Source organism: Cololabis saira, chromosome 2, assembly GCF_033807715.1.
Source record: "Cololabis saira isolate AMF1-May2022 chromosome 2, fColSai1.1, whole genome shotgun sequence".
NCBI lineage: Eukaryota > Metazoa > Chordata > Actinopteri > Beloniformes > Belonidae > Cololabis > Cololabis saira.
Genome location: NC_084588.1, coordinates 40,064,978 through 40,092,343, shown reverse-complemented (window position 1 = coordinate 40,092,343; position 27,366 = coordinate 40,064,978). Strand labels below are relative to the sequence as shown.

The window sequence follows — 27,366 nt, the reverse complement described above, 5'->3', positions numbered from 1 at the left end:
AACGCTGCCGCCAGAGTCCTTACAAACACCAGGAAACTGGACCATATTACACCGGTCATGAAATCACTCCACTGGCTTCCAGTGAGTCAAATGATAGAGTTTAAAACCTTACTGCTGGTCTACAAAGCACTGAATGGTCTAGGACCAAAATACATGCTGGATCTGTTAGTTCCCTATGAAGCTCCCAGACCCCTGAGGTTCATCTGGATCTGGTTTGTTGTGTGTCCCAAGAACCAGAACCAAGCAAGGTGAGGCAGCGTTCAGTTATTCTGCTCCTCACCGGTGGAACAAACTTCCTGTAGACCTGACCTTTTTCAGAGCAGTCATCTGTGTCAGGTCTATCTATTCACTTCTGATGATATGTAAATAGGTGTGTGCGAGGACCAGCAGGTGATTGGGAGATTGGCTTCCAGCTCGGCTATTGATTGGCTCTTACCTGCTTTATGAAGGGCCTGGATGACACCCCAGACAGAAGAGGCATTCCCATCTCCCTCCTCTCCCAACCGGCCACACTTCACACTCTTAATAGCAATCGCATTAGCTTTTGTTAGAGCTAATTAGGGGTGGACTGCCATTTTGGTTAACCTTGTTTTCTCATGTATATGTTCGGTTAGATTTATTACTCCCTAGTTAGATCTGTTCTGTTTATGTTGACCTTGGTCCACCCTGAAGCCGGATCAAGCTCTCTCATTTAATTCAATTCCAGTAAATAAATCCACCTTCATATTCAAAATATTGGTCTCCGTGGCTGCTTGGGACTTGGGGAAGATGGGCTCTTTCATGTTGTGTCTTGGACACCCCTAGACAGGGCATAACACTCCACATTCAGAAGGAGCTCATATTGTTTGTTTTGCCAACATGAAACATGGGAATACGAGGTGAATCAGACATGTATATTGCAGGTAATCAAATTATCCAGATTTGCCACCAGATGTGGTTGGCCTGCAGTCAGTTAGCACAACAGCTATAATCAAAACTAAGAACACTAAAGTTGCAATAAATGTAAACATTTAATATTTGTTATACTGACAATATTTAATGTGTGGCATTTGCCTTTTTAATGCATAGCACATAATGCTCACTTTGTTAATTAAGTGCTACCTTTCAGTTTTCTGAGATTTCTTTCTTTTTAATAATGCATTAACTCATATTGCGAGTTTACATTTGTAAACGAAAGAGAAATCATGGGATTGGAAGGATATACATTTTGTTACTTGTTACACCTGGAGACCAAGCATTTGCAAAAGATCACAGTCTCTTGTGCTTACCTTGCAATGGTAGAACTATTAAAACAGAGCAGTCTAATAATAATAACACATTTTATTTGTTAGGGGCCTTTCATGGCACTCAAGGTCGCCATACAACAATCAAAATATTTAAAAAAAATTGTTTTTGTAATTGCATTACAGAAAATCACAATATTCTAATTTTCTGAGACAGTCCTGTATATAAACTGATAACAGACCAGGTTTCCATTTGACTTGATACGCAAGGGAGAAAGAACAAAAAGCCCTTAGAAAGTGACATTTATTGTAAATAATTCAGTAACCATGACATTAGTGGGAACAAATATTATTTTAACATGGGAATCATTACAAGGCAATAAAAAAAAAGTAACTACAAGTGGCTATATTTTTGTACAGTGACAAAAGTGAATGGTTGAGACTTTTTGCTTTAAGATTCACTAATAATACCTGGCAAGACCAGAACTAAATTAATCAAAAAGCTACTACAGCCAGTCATCACATTTAATTACGAAAGAAAAAATAAAAATATGAAGAGAAAAAAAAAACGCACAGAAGATTTCCTTTTACTGGCCTGCTTCATAACATAAAACATTAATAAAATACAAATTGTCATTAATGAGCTACAAAAATAGAAAAATGCCATTTTGAAATAAACCCTTGTCTACCATAACTGTTTCAGTAGTACACAATAAAAAGCACCATTCGTTTGTCATCTGAAACAATTCTCCCAGCAAATATTGTAGTTTATGGAGAAATATTACAAGACAGATACTACACAACCCATGGTTTACTGATGCAGGAATGTTCTGATATGAAACAGGTTTTGGAGTGGTGAAAGTTCAGCTCTTCAGTCCATCCCTAAAATGTATGTATGTACCGGTATGTATGTTAGAGTTTGGCATAGAAATAGGAATGGTATGACTTAAATTACAGGCCTGCCTTGATGGAATAATCTATATCAATCAATAATAATAATAATCAGTAACAGCAGGTTGATCATTTTTTAGCTGAACTGGATTTTTTAGGTGTTTTGACCCCTCCTTTCTTCTTGGGTGTGGTGAAATCCTTCTCGCAAACCTCACATACCCAAAGACCTGTCAAAACAGAATAAATCATTAATATAAAAGAAAACACAAAAATCTGGTTTTCCTTCTGCCATGCGGAATGAAGTTGCCAAGTGGTGTTGTGTCTGTTAGCCCGTGAATCCACCTAAGCACCAACCACACTGTCCTTCCACCCACCTTTAGGTATCGAGTCCATCCCGACGCAAAATGTGTGGTATCCTCTGTCACACTTGTCACAGAACATCATCTCATCCTCGTGGTGAGGCTGTTGGCACACGGTGCAGGTCTTGCACTCCATGCACTGCCAGCGGTACGTCTGGATCACAGACACAAGCTCACGGCTCATGTCCAAGCAGGATGGGTGGCCTGAAGTTTATAGACGCAGATGAATATAATGTGCACAGGTAAAAAAAAAAAGGAGGAAAGATCCAGACACACAAAAGCCAAATAAATACAGAAGAGGTGCATTGACGCATACAGACAATCAGACGGTAAGACACAAATACACACTAAATGTGGACAGGTACATGAATATACATGCGCTGCTGCAGAGGCCCATTTCCTCTCATCTTGAGGCTCATCTTGGTAAATTTACACATTATAACAGAAAATAAAAAGTAACATTCAACAGTGCAATCTTCACACGTGTGATTACAAAATTATGCAATAAATTTGATGAACTTTACTGACAAGTCATAGTATTTGAAAAATGTAGACACACTGAAACAAAACAACAAAAAAGATCTTTCACACAGGGACATCATTTACTGATTAAAACTATAATTTTAACAGTGTAAATGTGCTGATGTACAGAAAACATGAGAGAAGCACAAACTAAAGGAAACAAAGGAATTTTAAGAACTGCAACAAAACTGCCTTTTAGATTCTGTATGTGAACTTACCGCTGTTATCACATTGCGAGCAGTGAATGAGAGCTTCTGGTTTTCCTTTCTTGTTGGCCTCTTTACCCTTCTGGCAAATGCCACATATAGCATGGGGAATGACCTTAGGCTGCAAGGGCAGAATAAGGCTATAAAAACAATTTCCACAAGTGTATCCTGTAGTCATGGAAATACAAATGAACAAAGTGATGCGTGGGAGAAAAAATACACTTTTTCTTACTCTACTTTCTCGGGACTTTTTATACAGTTCATGGTGTGGACACTAACTTAACCAGCTGCTACCAAAGCTGCTCCAGACATCAAGTCTGACAATTTGAAATGTTGGTAACCTTGGATGCTTATTTATTTCTATTGATTTATGTTTACAAAACTGATCAATGGCAAAGCGCAACCAAAGGTTTGTTAACGTCACAGTACGAAAATTAATACTGAGGATTCAACTGCAACAGTGTGCAAAGTACTATTAAAATATATGCCAATGTTCATTAGAGAGGTTCTGTTGACACGCAAACACAAAAAGACTCTGGCATCTGATTTTTACCTCTTATGAAATGCTGCTTCGCATAAGAATTTGAGAAGTCTTTTTTTAATCATGTGTCCAACGCATCATATACGGATACATGATGCCAGAATGATTCATAATTCACAAGAATTATTTATGAAACAATGTGTTAAACAATTAAGGACACAGTCAGAAATTGTGATACACTGGGTGAATTTATAACGTTTCCCCCTCTGTTTATGTTTGAATGTGGTAATTCAAAGCTTTTATGAAATTTGCTGTTGAATATAAATGATGGCAGATGGGGAGGAAACAAAGAGCAAAAGTTAATCAGGGACATTTAAATCAGGGCATCACACAGCCAAACAGCCAGTCACTGAAGCTTAGTTCTGTATAAGAACCAAATTTAACCAAGTATGATATTTATGTATTAGTGATTAATAATGATAGAGCACACCTATAAATAATAAATCAACTAAGAGCAGCAATGTGTATAAGGATAAACCACGTTCAGGGTAGTAGGAGTGCACTATTTTCTCCTGGTTGTTCATGATCTGAACATTGAATTTGTTTAGGTCATATCCTACACAACAACTTCAGACATCAAGATAAATAGCAAAATGATTAAAATGTCCCCAGACAGGTGCTGAGCAGAGCAGACTAAAGAGGCAAAGGCTGCAAAAGTATGGGTCAGTGAAGAATATGGTTTTGTAATGATGAAAATTCAATACTATAGAGCAAATCTAGGAGAAAGAGAAAAGCAAGAGAGGAAAATAAGAAAAGCAAGCTCTGAATGCAGTCCCCTGAATTACATGTAAAAATTTTAACTAATATTTGCCAACCATTCTTAGCTAATATGCAGCTGTTTAAATTAATTTGGCTTCTTGGATTAGTGTTATATTTCAATATGAGGTTTGTTGCCATTGTTAATAGACTTTGTACAAATATGTAATTTTTGGGGGAAACATTAAATGCCTACATAACCAGCAGTGTTTAGTGTAGCAGCTGAAAACCCCAGTAAATCTGGATGAGGATTGCACCGTGAAAACATCTTGTGAATGAGAATATTGTCACAGTAAAACTGTGGAAAAAAGTGTAATTCACAAAACTGAATCCAGCTAGTTTCAATACATTTTATTCCAAATTAACTATATTTGGAAAAGAAATGCTGCACATATACAATATATAACCGTCTCAAAACACTTCCAGCCATGGCCACTTTTATATGAACTGTTAGCTTTTGAATGGCATCATATTGCTGCAACATGCAGCTGCAGACACATACAGGCAGCAGGAATAGTGTTCACCCTATAATAGCTATTAACACTGCTGAACAAAAACATTTTGCTCATACTTTTGACATGTGAGTATTAATGTCTCTGCTGCCATGTGATGTGTTTGATAGTGAAGTTTTATAGCTGTGTATCACCGCACTCCTGCCATTTCATCTAACTGTTTTTTTAAATGTTGTACTTTAAACAATAGTGAATATGAGAATTTTCATATTTAGTATCTCTGACAATAAAATACTTTCTACATGTTCAGCCTTTAGTTAATAAACAATATAAAGTGTTTACAAGTGATCTAATAATGTTCTCTCTATAATGTCTCATTCATATGTGAGCTACAAAAAGGCTATGAAGCCACAGCTTTCATACAATGAATCTTCTTAAATAATCAAACCTAATATATCATGTTAATGGTGCAACTTGTGTACATTTAATATGTATACAACATGAGGAAAATACTGTCAGTTATCCATCAGTCAAACTACAATCTGAAATCAGCAAATGGGATGGTCTGGAAAATACTTAAAAAATACTAAAAAAATAATAATAATGAAAAAAAGAATATTTCCTTTTAATTTGTGTTGAGAATATGATATACAATGAGATTTTAGTGCAGCATAGTCTACTTTCGAGATGGCATCTCCTCCAGTGCAAAAACCAGATTCTGCACACATTACAGAGGCATGGATGTAAGAGGAAATGGCAATGCGACAAAGTTTTACCAGCATTACTTTTTTTTCCTGAATGTGTTGCAGACTTAGTAAATAATGATTAATTAACAATTGAAATAAAGTTGATCAGATAAACCATTACATTTCTTGGTTTCCTAATTCCTACAATGAAATTAGTCACATGTCAAATCTAATTATCACTTAGCTTTTTCCCGTACCATCCCAATTCTCTCTGATTTAGGAATGTAATTCCACCTTTGGCATTATTCATTTTCACTTGGAAGTTTTCAGAAAGAATCTGCATCACTCTAAAGCTTCAATCTCAAAAGAAGAGGTCACTGTTTCCACTGCTTGCTCTGAAGATGGTAGCTTGATTAGAGCAAAATAATAACAAAAACATAACATCTTAATAACGGGGTAAAAGTGCTGATGTCATGTGGTGATATTTGTAAAAAACATCAGAATCATTCCACAGTATTTTATTCTTTTATATTCTGAGGCTCCCTTAGGGAGGGGAATGTTACATCTCAGCTCTACACTGTAATTTTAGTTTAACAAATTTTCCAAATATATTAAATGAAAGATTATAGTTTCTTTCTATGCACCTTTCTAAAATGTGGATATGTGGAAATTCATTAATTGTATATCTCATTCATGACAAAATTGGCATTGGTGAATGCTATATAATCTAAGGAATTGTGGATACCAACATGCCATACCATACATGTTAATGATCCAATGAAAGATCCTGACTCGAGTTTACGCTAAATTAAAACCCACTGGTACTACATTACCAGACAATATAAAAAGGACCATGCCCACACAACAAAAGCTGAGCTGAAGTCAATTAGACATACTCAGGTCCATTATATTAATTTTAGAACCAATTCACCTAGAAGTGCAAAGTGGACTGGCAACCGATTTCATCATCAAAGCAATTTGATAGGTTTAAATGTGCTAATCATTGCATGCCTGTGTCAGAGAAAGGTAAGCTGAGGCTCAGTCTACTTGTAGCTCAGCTCAGCGACAGTGTGAACACGGTCAGCAAATGTGTTTCTCTCCAAGTTGACATATTAGGTCAGGTTATGTCCACGCCAAACAACCATCCCATACTTGTTAACATATCAACAGTACATCACATGGAGCATAAGCAAATTATGTTATTTTATCAATACACACTTGAAACATCTACACTGTCAATAATGTTAAACTGTTCCGTAGTTAATGTGAACTACTTTTAGTATCAATCTTATGTAGTTCATATTCTTCTGTATCAGAATAGCAAAATTAACTATTTATTTTAAATTTAAAAATGTTTAACTAAAACTAGCAGCCAAACATCCACTTACTTGTCTGGAAAACATCGTTTTGACAAGTCAGGACAGCCAAGAGGTATATTGAAGACAATCGAAAGGAAACACTGTAAAAGTTCAAACTTGTCTTAACTGAAAAAAACAAAAAGTGAAAGTGCAGCAAAAAAGAAACAAGTGAAGTGTTCCTTTAAAATGTTGTTATTGCTCACAGTCTGGTACAAAGAGGGGGAAAAGCCTCGTAGTGATCATAAAACCAAAATCTGAACGTGGGACCCCAGTACGTGTGTGTGTATGTGTGTGTGTATGTGTGTGTGTGTGTGTGTGTGTGTGTGCGTGTGTGTGTGTTTGTGTGTGTGTGTATGTGTGTGTGTGTGTGTGTGTGGACCAGGATGTCCCAGCTTGAAAAGGCTGACCAACTGTAGAAGCCGGAGAACAAAGTCAAGAGAGCTAGGGAGGAGTGGCTGGATGGATGGAGTAAGGGAGTGGTAGTAGTAGAAAGAGGAGGAGGGGCTAGAAAAGTGCTGCTGCTGCTGCTGCTGTTGGAGAAGAGTTCAGGTGGTTTTGTCCTCTACCTTGTACCCTGGGGTGGCTTTGTGAAAGGCAGACTGGCGCTGGTCTTTGCCCGACGTTGACGTCCTGTCTTTGGCTTTAGACTTGTGACCCGGTCCACCTCCACCCTCCTGGCTCTCCAGGTCTGATGTGTTGCCTGAAGAGCTGTCCTGTGGAGTAACAGAGGTGAAAAATGCATTGAAATAGTGTAATTCGCAAATGTTTAAACCAATTGAGAAATTGCAGATTTAAGATTTTTTGTAATTTAGAAAAACTTCCAGCTCTTCTGGAAATGGGGCTTGTAGAAAAATGTCTTCCAATTCAAACTGAACTGAGTGTAGTAAAGGTTAGCAATTTTGACATGAGACGTATCAAACAGCAATTAATGTCACTACATTGCAAACGTCTATTAAACTGAATGATCCATATGTATCACTCTGGCCCTGTCTCAATACTCCCACTACCCCTCGTTTTCATCCCTACCCCTAAATTTTGCGCGTTCCCGTGAGGGTAGTGGTGTCCCAACTCCTCTTTCCACCTAGGGGTAGTGAAGAAAAGTAGTGTAGTGGCTATGAATCTTTCTCTACGGATCGAGGGATTTCCGATGCTCACTAGCTGAACTAGTGACAGAAAAATTTCCCAGAATGCTTTTGGTCGTCATTTGCGGACTGAATAAAAAAAAAAAAACACATGGCGGACATTTCTTATTTTTTAGTAAATAAAATCAATATTTTGAGTTAGTTTCTGCATAAAAATGCATTTTGATTACATTTCTAGTGAGAAATATATATTTTACTTTCATAATATTCACTCAGTGAATGTATATAATCACTTTTTTGCCCGTTGTTGCAACCTCGCCAGAATAAAGACTGATTTATGGTTCCGCGTTACACCAACGCAGAGCCTACGGTAGGGGTAGGCAATTCCGGTCCTCGAGGGCCGGTGTCCTGCATGTCTTAGATGTTACCCTGCTTCAGCACACCGTGATAAAAGTACCTGTGTCATTAACAGAATTGTGCAGCCCTGGATGACAAGCTGATGACGATGATTAATTAGAATCAGGTGTGTTAAAGCAGGGAAACATCTAAAACATGCAGGACACCGGCCCTCGAGGACCAGAATTGCCTACCCCTGGCCTACGGCGTAGGTTACGAGGCGACGCGCGCCGTACCCTACGCCGTACCCTACGCCGTACCCTACGCCGTACCCTACGCCGTACCCTACGCCGTAGGCTCTGCGTCGATTTAACGCGGAACCATAAATCAGGTCCCGAAGCCGGCAGGCAGGCAGAAATCCTGAAATTTTCGGAGCAAATTTCTTAATAGGCGTGGCTACAACTGTTAGATTCATCTATTCAACCAACATTTATCTTCCTAAATGATTTATTTCAGCCAGCGGTTATTCTCCACAGAGCTGCAGGTTTCTCCCCGGGACGACGGCGCAGGTTGACCTGGCGATCACGTCCGTACTCCGGCTGCTGCTGCTGCTGCGCCCCGGTCTCATCATCGCCGAAAACATCAGATCAAATTTCTTAACAGGCGTTATTTGAATAAACTGAGCCCAGGTTGGGCATCTTAACGGTTACTTTTACGCCTGAAAAAATATTAAAACTTAATAAAGTGGCATATTAACAGCGCTACAGCTGAAAAACAGCTTTAGCTCTCAGCTTCCTGATTTTAGGGGTGGTGCTGAAAGTAGGAGTAGTGGGAGTATTGGGACAGGGCCCTGGGAAGATTTCAAGTGCCCTAAAATCTGTCCCTTCTTTTTTAGGGGTGATTGAAAGCACGCTAGTGAAAGAAAGTAAGGAGAGTATTGGGATTGGGCCTTATTCAAGATTGATGTGTGATCAGACACAGATCATACATTACACAGCTGTCCTGACTACTGTCTTACAGATGAGTTCTTGTTTTTCTTGTCGTCCTTGCCTTCCTCAGCATCATCCGAATCGGGTTCTGAGTCCAGAGCAGGAAGCTCCGGATCCAGTGGAGGCTCAAACAGAGCAGTGTTCAACGGCAAGTACCGCAGCTCATTGGGAGAGTACCTATTGTAGAGACAATGATGTATCGGAGCAAAACACTGCACAACAAGAAAATAATACTCCTAGAAAAGTACAAGTACAATTTTGAGATGGTTACTCTGCATATGTATGAAGAAAACTAAGAAAATCTATTTTTTGTGTTAAATTTACCTTTTATAGTAATCTTGGAACTGTCCTGGTATGAGAGCCACAGGGTAGGGCCCTGTTCGGGTTAGGTCTGGAGCTAGCACCTTGAACCTACCCTGGGGCACCTGGATTATCTGATAAAACACAGACCAGAATATCAGACACTAAACGCCAAGCAGAAGTTTGTTACCTATTGACTGAATCATACATCATTTCAGGTTGGACTTACATGTGTCTGAAGGTCAAAGTAAGCCCTCCTCTCTTCCATACGCTCTCTGTTGAAGTTACTGTTGAACTCTGCAGCCTTTCTTGCTGCCTTCTTTATATACTCTGGAACTTTGCTGGCCTCCACCTTCTGTGGGTTCTGCTGTTGCATTTGCTGTGTAAAGATGACAACAACAGAAAAAAATAAGAATTTGTTCATGTACATAAAAGATTTTAGGTAAATGTAAAACCGCAGGATATTTTTGTTGTGTGTGTACTCACAGAGTACTCTTTTGCTATCCTCTGTCGCTCCCTTTCCTGCAGAATGACTGAATACTCAGCGTGTTTTGTGGGATACTCTTTTATCATCAGATCTATCACCTCATCACTCCGCAGAGCTGTCAAACCTGAGGACAAGCCACAGTTATAAATTATATTAGGATTACTTGGGAATTCATTGAAACAAAGAGAGACAATTGTGAACACTGAGTTAGTGCGTAACTTTGTACCCAGAGTGCACTGCGTCTCAGTGATGACATTCTGTTCACGAAGGTAGAGCTTCTCTTTGTGAGACAAGTCTCTCCTCTCCATATCTGCACAGGCATTAAAAACATTTAAGTATTTGCAGCTTGCAGTAGTTATTCACAACAGGGCATGGCTAAATACATACAAATCTTTACCGTGGCATGTAAATAAACAAAACATGACTTCAGATCTTACCGGGGTACTTCCTCTTGAACGATGTGACTCCCAGATACTCGCTGACCTGCTCCTGCAGCATGTAATATTCTCCTGTGTCATCAGGTGGCCACTTATATTCTGTCAGATTTTCTGCTGGGAAATATGTCGGTCTGTGAGGAAAAAGGAGAAGGATGAAGATAAAATTCTCCTTGGAGGAAATACATTACAGCTGTAAGACATTGGGAAATATATAAATGATTTAAAAAGAATAAAAGCTAACTGCTTAAGTCAGTGATAATGTATTGTACCAAACCATGTATCTGGGTAGCCTACCCAAGCTCTGGATTGAAGGTGTCACAACTCCGAGAGCTGTCCCCTGAACCCATTCTCCTTCTTTTGGGAGGTTGACTCCCATCATTGGAAACTTCCTCGATCACATCCTCCTACAGATGGTGTAAAAAAAGTTCTAATTAAATAATATACAGTTACATAACATGACAATATATTGGTAAATTTCAGACAGCATAGGCAAGTTTACATTCAAAACATATAAAACGTACATGATATATTTCTATTTAAATATCACGATCTGTCAAAGCAAATACAGATGATGTAGAGATAGATTTTGTGTAAAGGGCAGGCTAGTATATCTATAAAAGCCATTGTTATTCCATTTCATGGTTAAAGATTGAAATGGTAATATTTCTTCTCTAAATAATATGTTTTATCATCTTTTCAATCCTAAAATAACACCACACACTGAAATCATTCACATCTATCTGTGCACAGCAATCTAACAAAGAACACAAAACTTTCACAGTTCTGTGTAAAAATTGTATTATTTGGATACATAGATGGATTTATAGAATCCTTCTGACTTCAGCATCACTGCTCATAGGTGAAATCTAGATATCAAGCAGATCAATGACGAGAAACAGTTTGTTCCTGACAAAGTAGACATAGAGACAGTTTCTTCCCAGAAGCTGTTGCTCTGATGAACTCTCATCACTCAGTCTCAGAGTAATCAATCACTGTGCAATAATAATAATAATAACAATAATAATAATAATAACCATTTCAATAACCATGTCTACCTCATACTGCTGCACCTTTCACTTTTTTAAAAAAAATTATATATATATATATATATATATATATATATATATATATATATATATATATATTAATAAGAGCTGTCATTTGTATATTTACTGTACAGTGAGCGAAAATAAACGAGTCAAATTCTTTGTCTTGTTTGCCCTGACTTGGCCAATTAGTCCATGGGCCAGAGCCCAAAATTTCACCAAACTTGCTTATAATTTTTGAAAATATCCATGTCTGTAGATGATATTCTGGTATGATAACCCTTCCTGAGTGGCAGTTGGATCATAGTTATCAGCTCATGAAGTCACCCACCCCTTCAGAAAATCACATTTTAGATGCTGGTGCATATCCTGGTTTAGACTCATGTACAGGAAATCTGTCAATGTTTCACAATATTGTCTTTGGTATCATTTTAAAGGGGACCTTTAAAGAATTAATTCAAGCTAAGATGTGATACATTTCCTGAATCCTTATGGTCCTGTGAGTATTCCAATTGTTGTATTTTGTGTCTCTGTTGTTCCTAGATGACACAGGGATAACAAATACTATATCATTTAGGCGAAAATTGTGTAAAGATGTGTTGTTTATAGTTTAAAGAGCTGCAGTGACCTCTATGTTCGTCAGAAAGATTCACACCTTAGCTTGAATGAATGCTTAAAATGATACCAAAGACAATATTGTGAAACATTGACAGATTTCCTGTACATGAGTCTAAACCAGGATATGCACCAGCATCTAAAATGTAATTTTCTGAACTTCATGAGCTGATAACTATGATACAGCTGCCACTCAGGAAGGGTTTTCATACCAAAATATCATCTACAGACATGGATCTTTTCAAAAATTATGAGCAAGTTTTGTCACCTTGAGTGGTGCTGATATCTGTCTGGCCCATGGACTAAATAAACCTGATTCTGATTCTGAAAGTAAAATCATTCTGGCAGGCAGATTTCCTACGAGTTTAATTGTTTATATGCACTCTTTAATTATAATAGTGCACTGGAATATTTTAAATACATCAGTATAATACCCAGTCACGTAAGATGGTTTTTACTAACTTATAACACAAAGTTGTAAACAACAGCATGAGTTAATTACAGACGAGATACAGGAAAGGGCAAAACACCGTTTCTCATTTATACACACATATACATGTATCTACACAAATTGCACAGGGAGATGCAAGTGTAAAGAGCCAGACATGAACATACTGTCCACATCTTTCTCACAACTGAAAACAAAAGCCTCTGCAGACGGACGCGCCGTTAGCTGCATGCTAAGCCAGCTGACACTAAAAACCCTCCTGGAGGGATCAACTAACGGCTTTCAGGAGAACTAATGTCACCTTTAGGGATTGTGCTCCCGGGGTGGCGGGGTTGCTGTCGCAGGGGGTTCTGACGGGGAGCACAGCAGCCATATTCCGATTAATATCTGCACTTAGGCTAGCTCGTTAGCCGTGTGTGGCTGCATTTCTTCTTCTCTGAGATTATTGACGGATCACAACCAACGTTATTAGGTTATACCGCCACCTGCTGTACCGTGTGTGTAACATCAGGAATCACACTTTTGCCTTGGGTTGAGCAATATCAGTATTATTGTACAACATAAAATAAAATACAAATTAAATGAAAAAAAAAAACTCACAAGGGCCATCTCGTATTAAATCATATCTTTCAAGTAAAGAAAACAGTTTAAGGGCTTTCTTTTCTTTAACAAGACTCAAGGACTTAGTCAAGAGCTTTAGCTCATTTCTCTAATGTGTCAAACATGGTTTGGTCTTAAAAAAAATCTACATTTGTGAATGAAGAACTTTCCCAATAACACCAAATTATTAAGGACAAAGTCCAAATTATTGTCTTCAACACAATAATATTATTAATATAATATATAATATAGACAAAATTTTCTAATGACTTTGTTAGTACATTCTTATATATTGACATCTATTTCTCCATATGAACTTAAAATGAACTGTATTTATTGTTTTGATCATTCTTGTTGAGATGGGTAAGGAGAATCCCGGATAAATGAGTCTGGACAGACAATCCATTTTTGATAATAAGACTCTGCCAAAAATGTAAATATCCCTTTGCTGCCACCTGAATTGACTTACACTTGTAAGTGTGTGTGTGGGGGGGGAAATACCTAAGTAAAATAAGATAACCACATTAAATCCTATTATCTATCCTGACCCTGCATCTTTGAGAAAGACAAGGATTGCCCTATAACAATCCCTCATCACCTCACTCCTCCCTAATAACCCTACTAAACTCCATTCCCTTCCCACCCTGTCTCTTAAAGCGTTCCTTTCTACCTTATACTTGCCACATTTAAGAAGCACATGCTCTACACTCTCTGTGACATCACACTCCTCACATTTATAAGACACGGACTTTGCCATTAAATACAGAGTTGATTTTAAACTAGTATGACCTAATCTTTAGAAATTATTACTTCCTCTCTCCTACACTTTCTTTTGTAAACCTTCACGTTAATTGACTTCTGTATGCTATAAAAATGTCTCCCTTTTACACCATTGTCCCACACCTTTTGCCATGAGTCCCTCATTGCCTTTCTAATTAATGATTTTGTGGCTGCATTTCTTCTTCTCTGGAAAATATTATAGTCGTCGGCAAGCGTTTATTTAGATGAGCAGCCCTCCCCCGGACTGGAGGTTGTTTTGAGAAATAAAAATACAAATATGCTCTAATGCAGAGGTTCTCACCTGCTCTGGCTTTGGGACCCATGGAAAAGCAATGAAATAGAAATAGAAATAGAAATAGAAAGCCTTTATTATCATTATACTGGTACAATGAGATTAGGCAGCAGCTCTGTAAAAGTGCACACATGCAAAGACTATGTAAACAAAGACTGTGTAAACAACAAAATGAGAAACAGGAAACATAAATATATATACACTATGAAAATGAGTGAATGAGAGGATAATAATGCACATGAATGAGTGGAAGAATATTGCACATTTTTTATATATTTTTTTAAATTTAACCTTTATTTAACCAGGTAGTAGCCCATTGAAATCAAGGATCTCTTTCACAAGGGTGACCTGGCCAAGAAGGCAGCAGCGCACGTCAAAACAAATAATATCACAAGGTTAAAAGACAGAATACAAAACAATAACAGAGGAACAAAGTAGCAATAAAATGATAAACCCACATCTTATAAAGTGCAGATGCATAGGAGGTCACAGCCAGTTAACAGTAGGTAATCACATCAACCATATAAAGTGCAGATGTTGATGAAGACATAACTACCATCAGGTAGTAACGTAACTAACGTTTTTTTTTAACAAACTTTATTCAACATTTCAAAATTACAAATTTCCTTTGAGGAAACATTAGTTTGCAACTGAAACATAAGTTCACAACACACAAGCGAATATGTAACTATACATTTTTTCCAAGATAAACTTCTAAATTTAAATAAAAAGCAAATAAATAAAATCAATTTAAATAATCACAAAATAAAATAATCACAGGGGTTGACATTTCAACAAAAATGCGTAGCAAGATTGTATCTTAAAGAGCAAGAGACTCTAACATGGTTTCACATAAATCATTTATAGACTGATTTTCTTTTGAAAGTACCTTAATAGATGTTATATAACTTTTTATTTCGTTTTTAAAACATACATAACGTAACTAACGTGTAACTAACGTAATGCAATTAACGGCAAAGAAACAGCGACCAATCAGGTGAAAGAACGAACTTCCGGTTGTTGGGCGAGTATAAATATCTCCGCCCAACGGTTCCAGTCACAGTTGCCGTTTGAGACGCTTTAACGTCTGTCTGCGTAGCGAAACTTTAACTACTTGCCTTTTTTCCACCTTAATACTGCAAACATGGTAAGTGTTTCTTAATTGTCAGGTTTATTTCGATTCAAAGGTTGAAACTTTCTCACCTCGTGTCAATTTCTTTGTTAAAATGCGTAATCAATTTGTCTTTGACATTGAGTCTGAAAACGTAATGTAAAATTAAATTTCTCTGCTGTTAAACAGGGTTCGTGTTTGATACAGAGATGATGCTTTTCTTTTCATGTATTTTTTTAAACCAACGCCCAAAAGGGCGAAGCCTAAATTTCAGTTTAGTCATGAGAACTTTCCTACGGAAATGTTTTACATTCACTTGAGAAAAAACAAATTGCTCTGTTTTTCTGAATTAACAATATAACATTTTAATGGAAAAAAAAATCTGCTGTTTTTCCTCACTCGGCGAGTCGCCTTCAAAATAAAAGCACTAAATATCTGTCTGCTTAAAACATAACAAATAAAAGCCTGGCTTTAAAAAACGTTAATGAGAAAACATAAAACACATTTATAGAAATACTCTACTCCATTTTAAAGGCCATTTACATTATTAACTCATTAACGTTCTTTAAAGCCAGGCTTTTATTTTATTATGTATTACTGTAAGCAGACAGCTATTTAGTGCTTTTATTTTGAAGGCGTCTCGCCGAGACCTCGTAAACGTCCAGCGCTTCGGACTTTAACGGTTAAAGTTTAACGGTTAAAGTTTAACGGTTAAAGTTTAACGGCAGTAGAAAGTGTGTCTTGATGCTAAAGTGAAGCCTAACTGACACAAAAAGCACCTGCTGATAGAAGGGGCACAAGTTTTGTTTTGTTTGCTACTCCAGCAGATCAGAATGGTCAGAAAGTCCTGAGGTTTCTGCGCAAAGTCGACAAACTAATAACACTACCATCGATATAACTTAAAGACAAGAGTATCTCCTAATGTTTCAAACCGAAATAAAACTGGATTAAACTGGACAGGAACATGTTTGCTTCCATGAAATCGAGCTCTCAAGTGAATGAAGCTTCTTGCAAGTTTTGAGGAAAAACAGAGCGTATTTATTTAATTAAAATGTTATCTCGTTAATTCAGAAAAACAGCAATTTTTTTAAATTTATTTTTAATTTTATTATTTGTGTGTGTGTGTGTGTGTGTATAATTTTTTTTAGTTATTTATATTTTTTGCGTATAATCTTTCAGTCTAAAGTGTTTCTCTTGTCGTCTCCTGAAATTCCCAGCGTGAGTGTATCTCAGTGCACGTGGGCCAGGCCGGTGTTCAGATTGGAAATGCATGCTGGGAGCTTTACTGCCTGGAGCACGGCATCCAGCCGGACGGACAGACCCGAAGTGACAAGACAGTCGGCGGAGGAGACGACTCCTTCAACACCTTCTTCAGTGAAACAGGAGCTGGAAAACACGTGCCGAGAGCCGTCTTTGTGGACCTGGAGCCCACCGTCATCGGTGATGATCAGTTCTGCTGCTTTTCAGTCTGAGCAGATCACATTTTAATGATTTGAAACTGCTGACCAGGGGTGAAAGTAGGATAAAGTTCTTGTAGGAACTAACCCCTCCCCACGGGCCCAACCTCAGACACAAATTCAATTTTACAATTTTAAAATGACTATTATGAATTAAGACACAGAGCATAACTTATCGGAAAACATTTACAGAACAGAACATAACAGAATTATTGTGAACAAATCTGAAGGATTGGTGGCCATCGATATGCATTGTCCCATCTGTAGAGCCTGTACCAATAGACTATACTGCAGGGCAACAGGGTTGGTTTTTTGTTATGACGCGTGCTTCAAACTGATTCAAAGGCTCAGACTTAGGATCCGGGTCGGATATGCCAATCCATTTATTCCGTATGCAGCAGCAGTCAAAGCAAACATAATTCCACTGTTTAAATTTAACATAAACTTGTGAGTGACAGAACGCCTTTGCACGTCTTGCACGGTCAAACTGTTTGTCTTCCCCCTGAGTGCAATCATCACCTAGGAAGGTAATAATGGTTACCATGACAACCACCCACCAAGACTGATTGACAGGCTAAACATGACGTCACCATAAGGGGGATGACAATTCATATTCAGTTTAAATAAATAAAACAAAATAAATCCAAATATTTTGGCTCCAACACCATCTAAATCTTTTTTTTTGGGCCTTTGTCCCCCCCTCTCTTTCAGATGAGGTGCGGTCGGGGACCTACCGTCAGCTGTTCCACCCCGAGCAGCTGATCACTGGCAAGGAGGATGCTGCCAACAACTACGCCCGCGGACACTACACCATCGGGAAAGAAATCATAGACCTGGTTCTGGACCGGATCCGGAAACTGGTGAGTTCCTCTCAAGTGGTTTTCACCTCCAAGGCATCGACTGTTTCCTCACGGTTTTCTCTGTGGACAGGCGGACCAGTGCACCGGCCTGCAGGGCTTCCTGGTGTTCCACAGCTTCGGCGGGGGCACCGGCTCTGGTTTCACCTCCCTGCTGATGGAGCGTCTGTCCGTGGACTACGGCAAGAAGTCCAAGCTGGAGTTCTCCATCTACCCGGCCCCCCAGGTGTCCACGGCGGTGGTGGAGCCGTACAACGCCGTCCTGACCACCCACACCACCCTGGAGCACTCCGACTGCTCCTTCATGGTGGACAACGAGGCCATCTACGACATCTGCCGCAGGAACCTGGACATCGAGCGTCCCACCTACACCAACCTGAACCGGCTCATCAGTCAGATCGTGTCCTCCATCACCGCCTCCCTCCGCTTCGCCGGCGCCCTCAACGTGGATCTGACGGAGTTCCAGACCAACCTGGTGCCGTATCCCCGGATCCACTTCCCTCTGGCCACCTACGCCCCCGTCATCTCGGCGGAGAAGGCCTACCACGAGCAGCTGACCGTAGCTGAGATCACCAACGCCTGCTTCGAGCCGGCCAACCAGATGGTGAAGTGCGACCCTCGCCACGGCAAGTACATGGCCTGCTGCCTGCTGTACCGCGGAGACGTGGTGCCCAAAGACGTCAACGCCGCCATAGCAACCATCAAAACCAAGCGCAGCATCCAGTTCGTGGACTGGTGCCCCACCGGCTTCAAGGTGGGCATAAACTACCAGCCCCCCACCGTGGTTCCCGGGGGAGACCTGGCCAAGGTGCAGAGGGCTTTGTGCATGCTGAGCAACACCACCGCCATCGCCGAGGCCTGGGGCCGCCTGGACCACAAGTTTGACCTGATGTACGCCAAGCGGGCCTTCGTCCACTGGTACGTGGGGGAGGGGATGGAGGAGGGGGAGTTCTCCGAGGCCCGGGAGGACATGGCGGCTCTGGAGAAGGATTACGAGGAGGTGGGAGTTGACAGCGTTGATGATGGAGGAGAGGAAGAGGCAGGGGAATATTAAGACGTAAGCGGCAGCGTCGGAAAGGAGGACGAAAGAGGAGAATTAGATCCCTTGAACATCCGTCAGCCAGTTCTCAAGTTTTGTGTTCATGACGGAAATGCAGTTGATGTTTATGCAGTTGATGTTTGTTTGTGTTCATGACGGAAATGCAGTTGATGTTTATGCAGTTGATGTCTGTTTGTGTTCATGACTGAAATGCAGTTGATGTTTGTTTGTGTTCATGACTGAAATGCATTTGATGTCTTTGTTTGAGTTTGGCATCTGAAATGTGTTAAGTCTGGAAATCTAGATTAAAGTGAATTTGTCAATGTTTCACTTTTAAGCTCATTCCCGCAAGTGCTGAAATGCTACCGTTTCATAATAGCAGCTTTTAGGGGGGGGGGTCTGACACTTGACTCCACCCTCTCTGTAGGCTCTTAGATCATATTAAACAAAACTCACTTTAGTCCCCCTTCAAAATCTGAAATCAGTTAACCTTTCACTGATTTCTGCTGCAGATCTAACTGTAACTTTCACATTGGATTAATGAAGGCAGAAATACACACTTTTGTGAAAAATCTACCATTTTATGAAGTGGGAATTTTTTTTTTTTTATTGGTGTTCACCTCGTCAGCGCAAACTCAAAATGTCCTGGAAAGGAGAACAAAGGTCAGATTAATTACACTTGGATGAACCCTCAGCAGCAGGTGATGAAGCTTTTTTTCCCCTGACGGAAGACACCAAGGATGGATTCTCAACATCTGACCCCACCAGGAGTTTGTTCCTCGTTTCATCTTTGCTCAAGTAATTAAAACAGATCATCCCTTTTCTATTAAAAAGGCACAATAGTTCTGGTCCAAATCCAGGGTCAACCATCGACTAAAACTGGACAAACCCCCGGTGACGTCACTCAGGCTTTAAGAGTCCTTTTGAAGCCTGTTTTTCTCTTTTTGTCACTGAAGGTGCAATCTTGATAGAAACTGAGATCACCAAAATCTCAGATCATCTAAAAAATATCCAGGACGTGCAGACCTCTGAACCAGATCTAACAAGCCCACTTTAGCTCATTTACAGCGGATTAAATATTTAATCCAGTCAAGAGTAACACACATGAACATCCTCACAATCACAAGCTGTATACAGCTTTTCCTGTGAAGCCGTCAGTGCAACAGACAAAGCACAAATATGCATGGACCAGTACTGAGTTAACTTCTCACTACAAGATTCTACACGGTACCAAAGTTGTTCATATTCATTATCACCCCAACACTGAGATGTGAAGTGCAATGGAGTGTAACGGTTGACACAAAGTACTTGTTGGTGGGACCACGCACCAATTCTAGCAATGTTTTCAGGTGGTAATAGGCAGATTTAGTGATAAACTTTAGATGGCTGTTGAAGTTCAGGTCTGAGTCAATAATTACACCAAGATTTTTGGCTTGATTTGTAGCTGTCAATGACATGGAGCCAAGGTGAGCGCTGATCTTTTCCCTTTCATTTTTAGGGCCAAAAAGGATCACCTCTGTCTTTTCTGCATTTAGCTTGAGAAAATTCTGGCCCATTGCTGATGCAGAAAAGCTCTGTCCGAGGTTATAAAATCAATTAAATTGACTCTAGATACAAGCATGGCAGTAAAGGTAAACTTGTTTTAAGATTAAAGACACAACTTACTTGACTTTTCCTTATAAATTATGAACATGTTTGCTGATCACAAAGCTGAAAAGCACAAATAGACTGAAAAAAGACAAAGAACCCTCCTTTGTGGCATTTACTGATTTATTTATCTTAATCTATTTGTCTCACTTTGCTACGTTCCTTCAGCTTGAGCTACAGTTTTGCCACAGTCACAATGATAAAACACAAATACTATTTTTTGTCATTAGATGGCAGAATATTCTTATTTTAACGATTTAATAGGAGAAGAAACATTTTTTTCCGCGTCGACTGCATCGTCACATTAGCCTCCGGAAACGGACTAAAACATTTTTATGACTAAGTTCGAGAGACAAGGATGTATAAACATTCTCAGATATATACCACATATTTTAATATGTAAAATTAGGAAATCTGATAATTTATGTATCAAGGAATATTTTTAACCACAAAATACATTTGTAGGTATCTTATTTTGAAGCCTGTAACCGGAAGTGTGTTTAGTTCTAAAACTAGAAAACTGTTAAACTGTTAACAGAAGAAAGGCTGTGTGGGTTTACTTTAAATACGGCAACAACTTAAAACGAAAGATATTATAAATCAACAATGTGGCTCTTTGTTTCATGCTGCAGCAACCAGGGAACTACGAAGCTGTTTGTTAGACGCAGTGTAAATGTAACTAACGTATAACGCAACTAACGTTTTTTTTTTAACAAACTTTATTAAACATTTCAAAATTACAAAATTCCTTTGAGGAAACATTAGTTTGCAACTGAAACATAAGTTCACAACACACAAGCGAATATGTAACTATACATTTTTTCCAAGATAAACTTCTAAATTTAAATAAAAAGAAAATAAATTTAAATAATCACAAAATAAAATAATCACAGGGGTTGACATTTCAACAAAAGTGTATAAGCGTAGCAAGATTGTATCTTAAAGAGCAAGAGACTCTAACATGGTTTCACATAAATCATTTATAGACTGATTTTCTTTTGAAAGTACCTTAATAGATGTTATATACCTTTTTATTTCGTTTTTAAAACATACATAACGTAACTAACGTGTAACTAACGTAATGCAATTAACGGCAAAGAAACAGCGACCAATCAGGTGAAAGAACGAACTTCCGGTTGTTGGGCGAGTAAAAATATCTCCGCCCAACGGTTCCAGTCACAGTTGCCATAGAGACGCTTTAACGTCTGTCTGCATAGCGAAACTTTTATCTACTTGCCTTTTTTCCACCTTAATACAGCAAACATGGTAAGTGTTTCTTAATTGTCAGGTTTATTTCGATTCAAAGGTTGAAACTTTCTCACCTCGTGTCAATTTCTTTGTTAAAATGCGTCATCAATTTGTCTTTGACATTGAGTCTGATAACGTAATGTAACATTAAATTTCTCTGCTGTTAAACAGGGTTCGTGTTTGATACAGAGATGGATGTTTTTCTTTTCATGTATTTTTTTTAAACCAACGCCCAAAAGGGCGAAGCCTAAATTTCAGTTTAGTCATGAGAATTTTCGTACGGAAATGTATTACATCCACTTGAGAAAAAACAAATTGCTCTGTTTTTCTGAATTAACGATATAACATTTTAATGGAAAAAAAATCTGCTGTTTTTCCTCACTCGCGAGACGCCTTCAAAATAAAAGCACTAAATAGCTGTCTGCTTAATACATAACAAATAAAATAAAAGCCTGGCTTTTAAGAACGTTAATGAGAAAACATAAAACACGTGTATAGAAATACTCTACTCATTTTAAAGGCCATTAACATTATTAACTCATTAACGTTCTTTAAAGCCAGGCTTTTATTTTATTATGTATTAAGCAGACAGCTATTTAGTGCTTTTATTTTGAAGGCGTCTCGCCGAGACCTTGTAAACGTCCAGCGCTTCGGACTTTAACGGTTAAAGTTTAACGGTTAAAGTTTAACGGTTAAAGTTTAACGGCAGTAGAAAGTGTCTTGATGCTAAAGTGAAGCCTAACTGACACAAAAAGCACCTGCTGATAAAAGGGGCACAAGGTTTGTTTTGTTTGCTACTCCAGCAGATCAGAATGGGCTTTCCGTCTGAACATCCGCAAAGTTATGGAGCCAAATCAAGGCCAAAAGTTTTGCTAATTTGAAAATAAGATTTGAACCTGAAAATTCTTTTTTACAGTTTAAATGATTTTTTTAGGCGAAGCCTAAATTTCAGTTTAGTCATGAGAACTTTCCTACGGAAATGTATTACATTCACTTGAGAAAAAACAAATTGCTCTGTTTTTCTGAATTAACGAGATAACATTTTAATGGAAAAAAAATCTGCTGATTTTCCTCACTAGACGCCTTCAAAATAAAAGCACTAAATATCTGTCTGCTTAATACATAACAAATAAAAGCCTGGCTTCAATGGCGTCAATTCAGTCAAAGCTAAGGTATGGCAAGGTTACGAGTCACAGAACTTAACTAGAATATCAATCAACACGTCCAGCAAATACTCATCACAGAAGTCTATGTAGCTTATCTGTGTGGTCAAGAAAACTGGAACTTTTTCAAATTCAGTCTCGCTCACTGCAAAAACTCAAAATCTTACTAGGAATATTTGTCTTATTTCTAGTTAAAATGTCACACCCACAATGTTACACTTAAAACAAGAATCATCGCCAGAAAAATAACTTATTTGACCATTTTCACCTGTTTCAAGTGAATTTTCAATTGAAATAAGTAGAAAAATCTGCCAGTGGGACAAGATTTATCTTCTCATTACAAGCAAAAAAAAATGTTCTACTTATTTTAAGTAAAAATCTACTTGAAACAGGTGAAGATTGTTGTTTTTTGAGTCTTGTCTTAAATGTAATGAGATTTTTTTGACTAAAAATTTGACATTTTAACTAGAAATAAGACAAATATTCTTGTTAAGATTTTGAGTTTTTGCAGTGTAATAACTAGTGAAATCGATCCTGTTGTTCTGATTTGCATTTGTAGTTATTTTATATGTATTAAATAATAGAATAATCAATACAAATAGACAAATAATTCCATAAATGTCCAATTGACGCCCCTGCCTGGCTTTAAAGAACGTTAATGAGAAAACATAAAACACATGTATAGAAATACTCTACTCATTTTAAAGGCCATTTACATTATTAACTCATTAACGTTCTTTAAAGCCAGGCTTTTTGTTATGTTTTAAGCAGACAGCTGTTTAGGGCTTTTATTTTGAAGGCGTCTCGCCGAGACCTTGTAAACGTCCAGCGCTTCGGACTTTAACGGTTAAAGTTTAACGGCAGTAGAAAGTGTCTTGATGCTAAAGTGAAGCCTAACTGACACAAAAAGCACCTGCTGATAAAAGGGGCACAAGGTTTGTTTTGTTTGCTACTCCAGCAGATCAGAATGGGCTTTCCGTCTCAACATCCGCAAAGTCCTGAGGTTTCTGCGCAAAGTCGACAAACTAATAACAATACCATCGACATAACTTAAAGACAAGAGTATCTCCTAATGTTTCAAACCAAAATAAAACTGGATTAAACTGGACAGGAACATGTTTGCTTCCATGAAATCGAGCTCTCAAGTGAATGAAGCTTCTTGCAAGTTTTGAGGAAAAACAGAGCGTATTTATTTTTTAATTAAAATGTTATCTCGTTAATTCAGAAAAACAGCAATTTTTTTAAATGTATTTTTAATTTTATTATTTTTTTATATATATGTGTGTGTGTGTGTGTGTGTGTGTGTGTATAATTTTTTTTATAGTAATTTAAATTTTTTGCGTATAATCTTTCAGTCTAAAGTGTTTCTCTTGTCTTCTCCTGAAATTCCCAGCGTGAGTGTATCTCGGTGCACGTGGGCCAGGCCGGTGTTCAGATTGGAAATGCATGCTGGGAGCTTTACTGCCTGGAGCACGGCATCCAGCCGGACGGACAGACCCGAAGTGACAAGACAGTCGGCGGAGGAGACGACTCCTTCAACACCTTCTTCAGTGAAACTGGAGCTGGAAAACACGTGCCGAGAGCCGTCTTTGTGGACCTGGAGCCCACCGTCATCGGTGATCAGTTCTGCTGCTTTTCAGTCTGAGCATTTTAATGATTTGAAACTGCTGACCAGGGGTGAAAGTAGGATAAAGTTCTCGTAGGAACTAACCCCTCCTCACGGGCCCAACCTCAGACACAAATTCAATTTTACAATTTTAAAATGACTATTATGAATTAAGACACAGAGCATAACTTATTGGAAAACATTTACAGAACATAACAGAACAGAATTATTGTGAACAAATCTGAAGGATTGGTGGCCATCAATATGCATTGTTCCATTGGTAGAGCCTGTACCAATAGGCTATACTGCAGGGCAACAGGGTTGGTTTTTTGTTATGACGTGTGCTTCAAACTGATTCAAAGGCTCAGACTTAGGATCCGGGTCGGATATGCCAATCCATTTATTCCGTATGCAGCAGCAGTCAAAGCAAACATAATTCCACTGTTTAAACTTAACATAAACTTGTGAGTGACAGAACGCCTTTGCACGTCTTGCCCTCCTTGCACGTCTTGCACGTTCGAAAACTGTTTGTCTTCCCCCTGTCGCACCTGAGTTCAATCCTCACCCAGGAAGGTAATAATAGTTACCATGACAACCACCCACCAAGACTGATTGACAGGCTAAACATGACGTCACCATAAGAGGGATGACAATTCATATTCAGTTTAAATAAATAAAACAAAATAAATCAAAATATTTTGGCTCCAACACCATCTAAATCTTTTTTTTCTTTTGGCCTTTGTCCCCCCTCTCTTTCAGATGAGGTGCGGTCGGGGACCTACCGTCAGCTGTTCCACCCCGAGCAGCTGATCACTGGCAAGGAGGATGCTGCCAACAACTACGCCCGCGGACACTACACCATCGGGAAAGAAATCATAGACCTGGTTCTGGACCGGATCCGGAAACTGGTGAGTTCCTCTCAAGTGGTTTTCACCTCCAAGGCATCGACTGTTTCCTCACGGTTTTCTCTGTGGACAGGCGGACCAGTGCACCGGCCTGCAGGGCTTCCTGGTGTTCCACAGCTTCGGCGGGGGCACCGGCTCTGGTTTCACCTCCCTGCTGATGGAGCGTCTGTCCGTGGACTACGGCAAGAAGTCCAAGCTGGAGTTCTCCATCTACCCGGCCCCCCAGGTGTCCACGGCGGTGGTGGAGCCGTACAACGCCGTCCTGACCACCCACACCACCCTGGAGCACTCCGACTGCTCCTTCATGGTGGACAACGAGGCCATCTACGACATCTGCCGCAGGAACCTGGACATCGAGCGTCCCACCTACACCAACCTGAACCGGCTCATCAGTCAGATCGTGTCCTCCATCACCGCCTCCCTCCGCTTCGCCGGCGCCCTCAACGTGGATCTGACGGAGTTCCAGACCAACCTGGTGCCGTATCCCCGGATCCACTTCCCTCTGGCCACCTACGCCCCCGTCATCTCGGCGGAGAAGGCCTACCACGAGCAGCTGACCGTAGCTGAGATCACCAACGCCTGCTTCGAGCCGGCCAACCAGATGGTGAAGTGCGACCCTCGCCACGGCAAGTACATGGCCTGCTGCCTGCTGTACCGCGGAGACGTGGTGCCCAAAGATGTCAACGCCGCCATAGCAACCATCAAAACCAAGCGCAGCATCCAGTTCGTGGACTGGTGCCCCACCGGCTTCAAGGTGGGCATCAACTACCAGCCCCCCACCGTGGTTCCCGGGGGAGACCTGGCCAAGGTGCAGAGGGCTTTGTGCATGCTGAGCAACACCACCGCCATCGCCGAGGCCTGGGGCCGCCTGGACCACAAGTTTGACCTGATGTACGCCAAGCGGGCCTTCGTCCACTGGTACGTGGGGGAGGGGATGGAGGAGGGGGAGTTCTCTGAGGCCCGGGAGGACATGGCGGCTCTGGAGAAGGATTACGAGGAGGTGGGAGTTGACAGCGTTGATGATGGAGGAGAGGAAGAGGCAGGGGAATATTAAGACGTAAGTGGCAGCGTCGGAAAGGAGGACGAAAGAGGAGAATTAGATCCTTGAACATCCGTCAGCCAGTTCTCAAGTTTTGTGTTCATGACGGAAATGCAGTTGATGTTTATGCAGTTGATGTTTGTTTGTGTTCATGACTGAAATGCAGTTGATGTTTGTTTGTGTTCATGACTGAAATGCAGTTGATGTTTGTTTGTGTTCATGACTGAAATGCAGTTGATGTTTGTTTGTGTTCATGACGGAAATGCAGTTGATGTCTGTTTGTTTGAGTTTGGCATCTGAAATGTGTTAAGTCTGGAAATCTAGATTAAAGTGAATTTGTCAATGTTTCACTTTTAAGCTCATTCCCGCAAGTGCTGAAATGCTACCGTTTCATAATAGCAGCTTTTAGGGGGGGGTCTGACACTTGACTCCACCCTCTCTAGGCTCTTAGATCAGTGTCATATTAAACAAAACTCACTTTAGTCCCCCTTCAAAATCTGAAATCAGTTAACCTTTCACTGATTTCTGCTGCAGATCTAACTAACTTTCACATTGGATTCATGAAGGCAGAAATACACACTTTTGTGAAAAATTTACCATTTTATGAAGTGGGAATTAATTTTTTTTTATTGGTGTTCACCTCGTCAGTGCAAACTCAAACTGTCCTGGAAAGGAGAACAAAGGTCAGATTAATTACACTTGGATGAACCCTCAGCAGCAGGTGATGAAGCTTTTTTTCCCCTGATGGAAGACACCAAGGATGGATTCTCAACATCTGACCCCACCAGGAGTTTGTTCCTCGTTTCATCTTTGCTCGAGTATTTAACACAGATCATCCCTTTTCTATTAAAAAGGCACAATAGTTCTGGTCCAAATCCAGGGTCAACC

General features: G+C 39.6%; 3 protein-coding genes across 3 annotated transcripts; 2 read left to right on the top strand and 1 right to left on the bottom strand.

The window, feature by feature from the left end:
* Window positions 1-1,510: 1,510 nt before the first annotated feature.
* phf10 (PHD finger protein 10) lies at window positions 1,511-13,170 on the bottom strand. The gene is made up of 12 exons (XM_061745488.1): window positions 13,036-13,170; window positions 10,920-11,029; window positions 10,626-10,756; window positions 10,415-10,498; window positions 10,188-10,312; window positions 9,931-10,080; window positions 9,726-9,835; window positions 9,431-9,578; window positions 7,561-7,707; window positions 3,214-3,322; window positions 2,489-2,677; window positions 1,511-2,341 (listed from the first exon to the last, which is right to left on the bottom strand). The coding sequence occupies exons 1-12, from the start codon at window positions 13,105-13,107 to the stop codon at window positions 2,244-2,246; spliced, it is 1,473 nt and encodes a 490-aa protein (XP_061601472.1). The 5' UTR covers window positions 13,108-13,170; the 3' UTR covers window positions 1,511-2,243.
* A 3,555-nt stretch (window positions 13,171-16,725) lies between these two features.
* On the top strand, window positions 16,726-18,900 carry LOC133456606 (tubulin alpha-1B chain-like; the record flags this gene model as incomplete). Its single annotated transcript, XM_061735104.1, has 3 exons — window positions 16,726-16,957; window positions 17,686-17,834; window positions 17,905-18,900. Coding segments are annotated over 3 exons (1,362 nt in total), but the record flags the coding sequence as incomplete, so codon positions are not given.
* Window positions 18,901-21,713: 2,813 nt separating this feature from the next.
* Window positions 21,714-26,508, top strand: LOC133463762 (tubulin alpha-1B chain-like). Its single transcript, XM_061745477.1, has 4 exons — window positions 21,714-21,783; window positions 24,322-24,544; window positions 25,294-25,442; window positions 25,513-26,508. Exons 1-4 carry the CDS (start codon window positions 21,781-21,783, stop codon window positions 26,491-26,493), a joined length of 1,356 nt encoding a protein of 451 aa, XP_061601461.1. The 5' UTR covers window positions 21,714-21,780; the 3' UTR covers window positions 26,494-26,508.
* The last annotated feature ends 858 nt before the right edge of the window (window positions 26,509-27,366 follow it).

Bases quoted from the DNA above. Each gene is read 5' to 3' on its own strand.
- phf10 (XM_061745488.1), bottom strand. From the start codon at position 13,107: ATGGCTGCTGTGCTCCCCGTCAGAACCCCCTGCGACAGCAACCCCGCC. The intron at 7,708-9,430 runs GTAAGACAGTAG...GTTACTCCACAG, and splicing joins AGAAAAACAAGAACTCATCT to GACAGCTCTTCAGGCAACAC. The intron at 2,678-3,213 runs GTAAGTTCACAT...TATAAACTTCAG, and splicing joins CTCGCAATGTGATAACAGCG to GCCACCCATCCTGCTTGGAC.
- LOC133463762 (XM_061745477.1), top strand. The intron at 24,545-25,293 runs GTGATCAGTTCT...CCTCTCTTTCAG, and splicing joins CCTGGAGCCCACCGTCATCG to ATGAGGTGCGGTCGGGGACC. The intron at 25,443-25,512 runs GTGAGTTCCTCT...CTCTGTGGACAG, and splicing joins TGGACCGGATCCGGAAACTG to GCGGACCAGTGCACCGGCCT.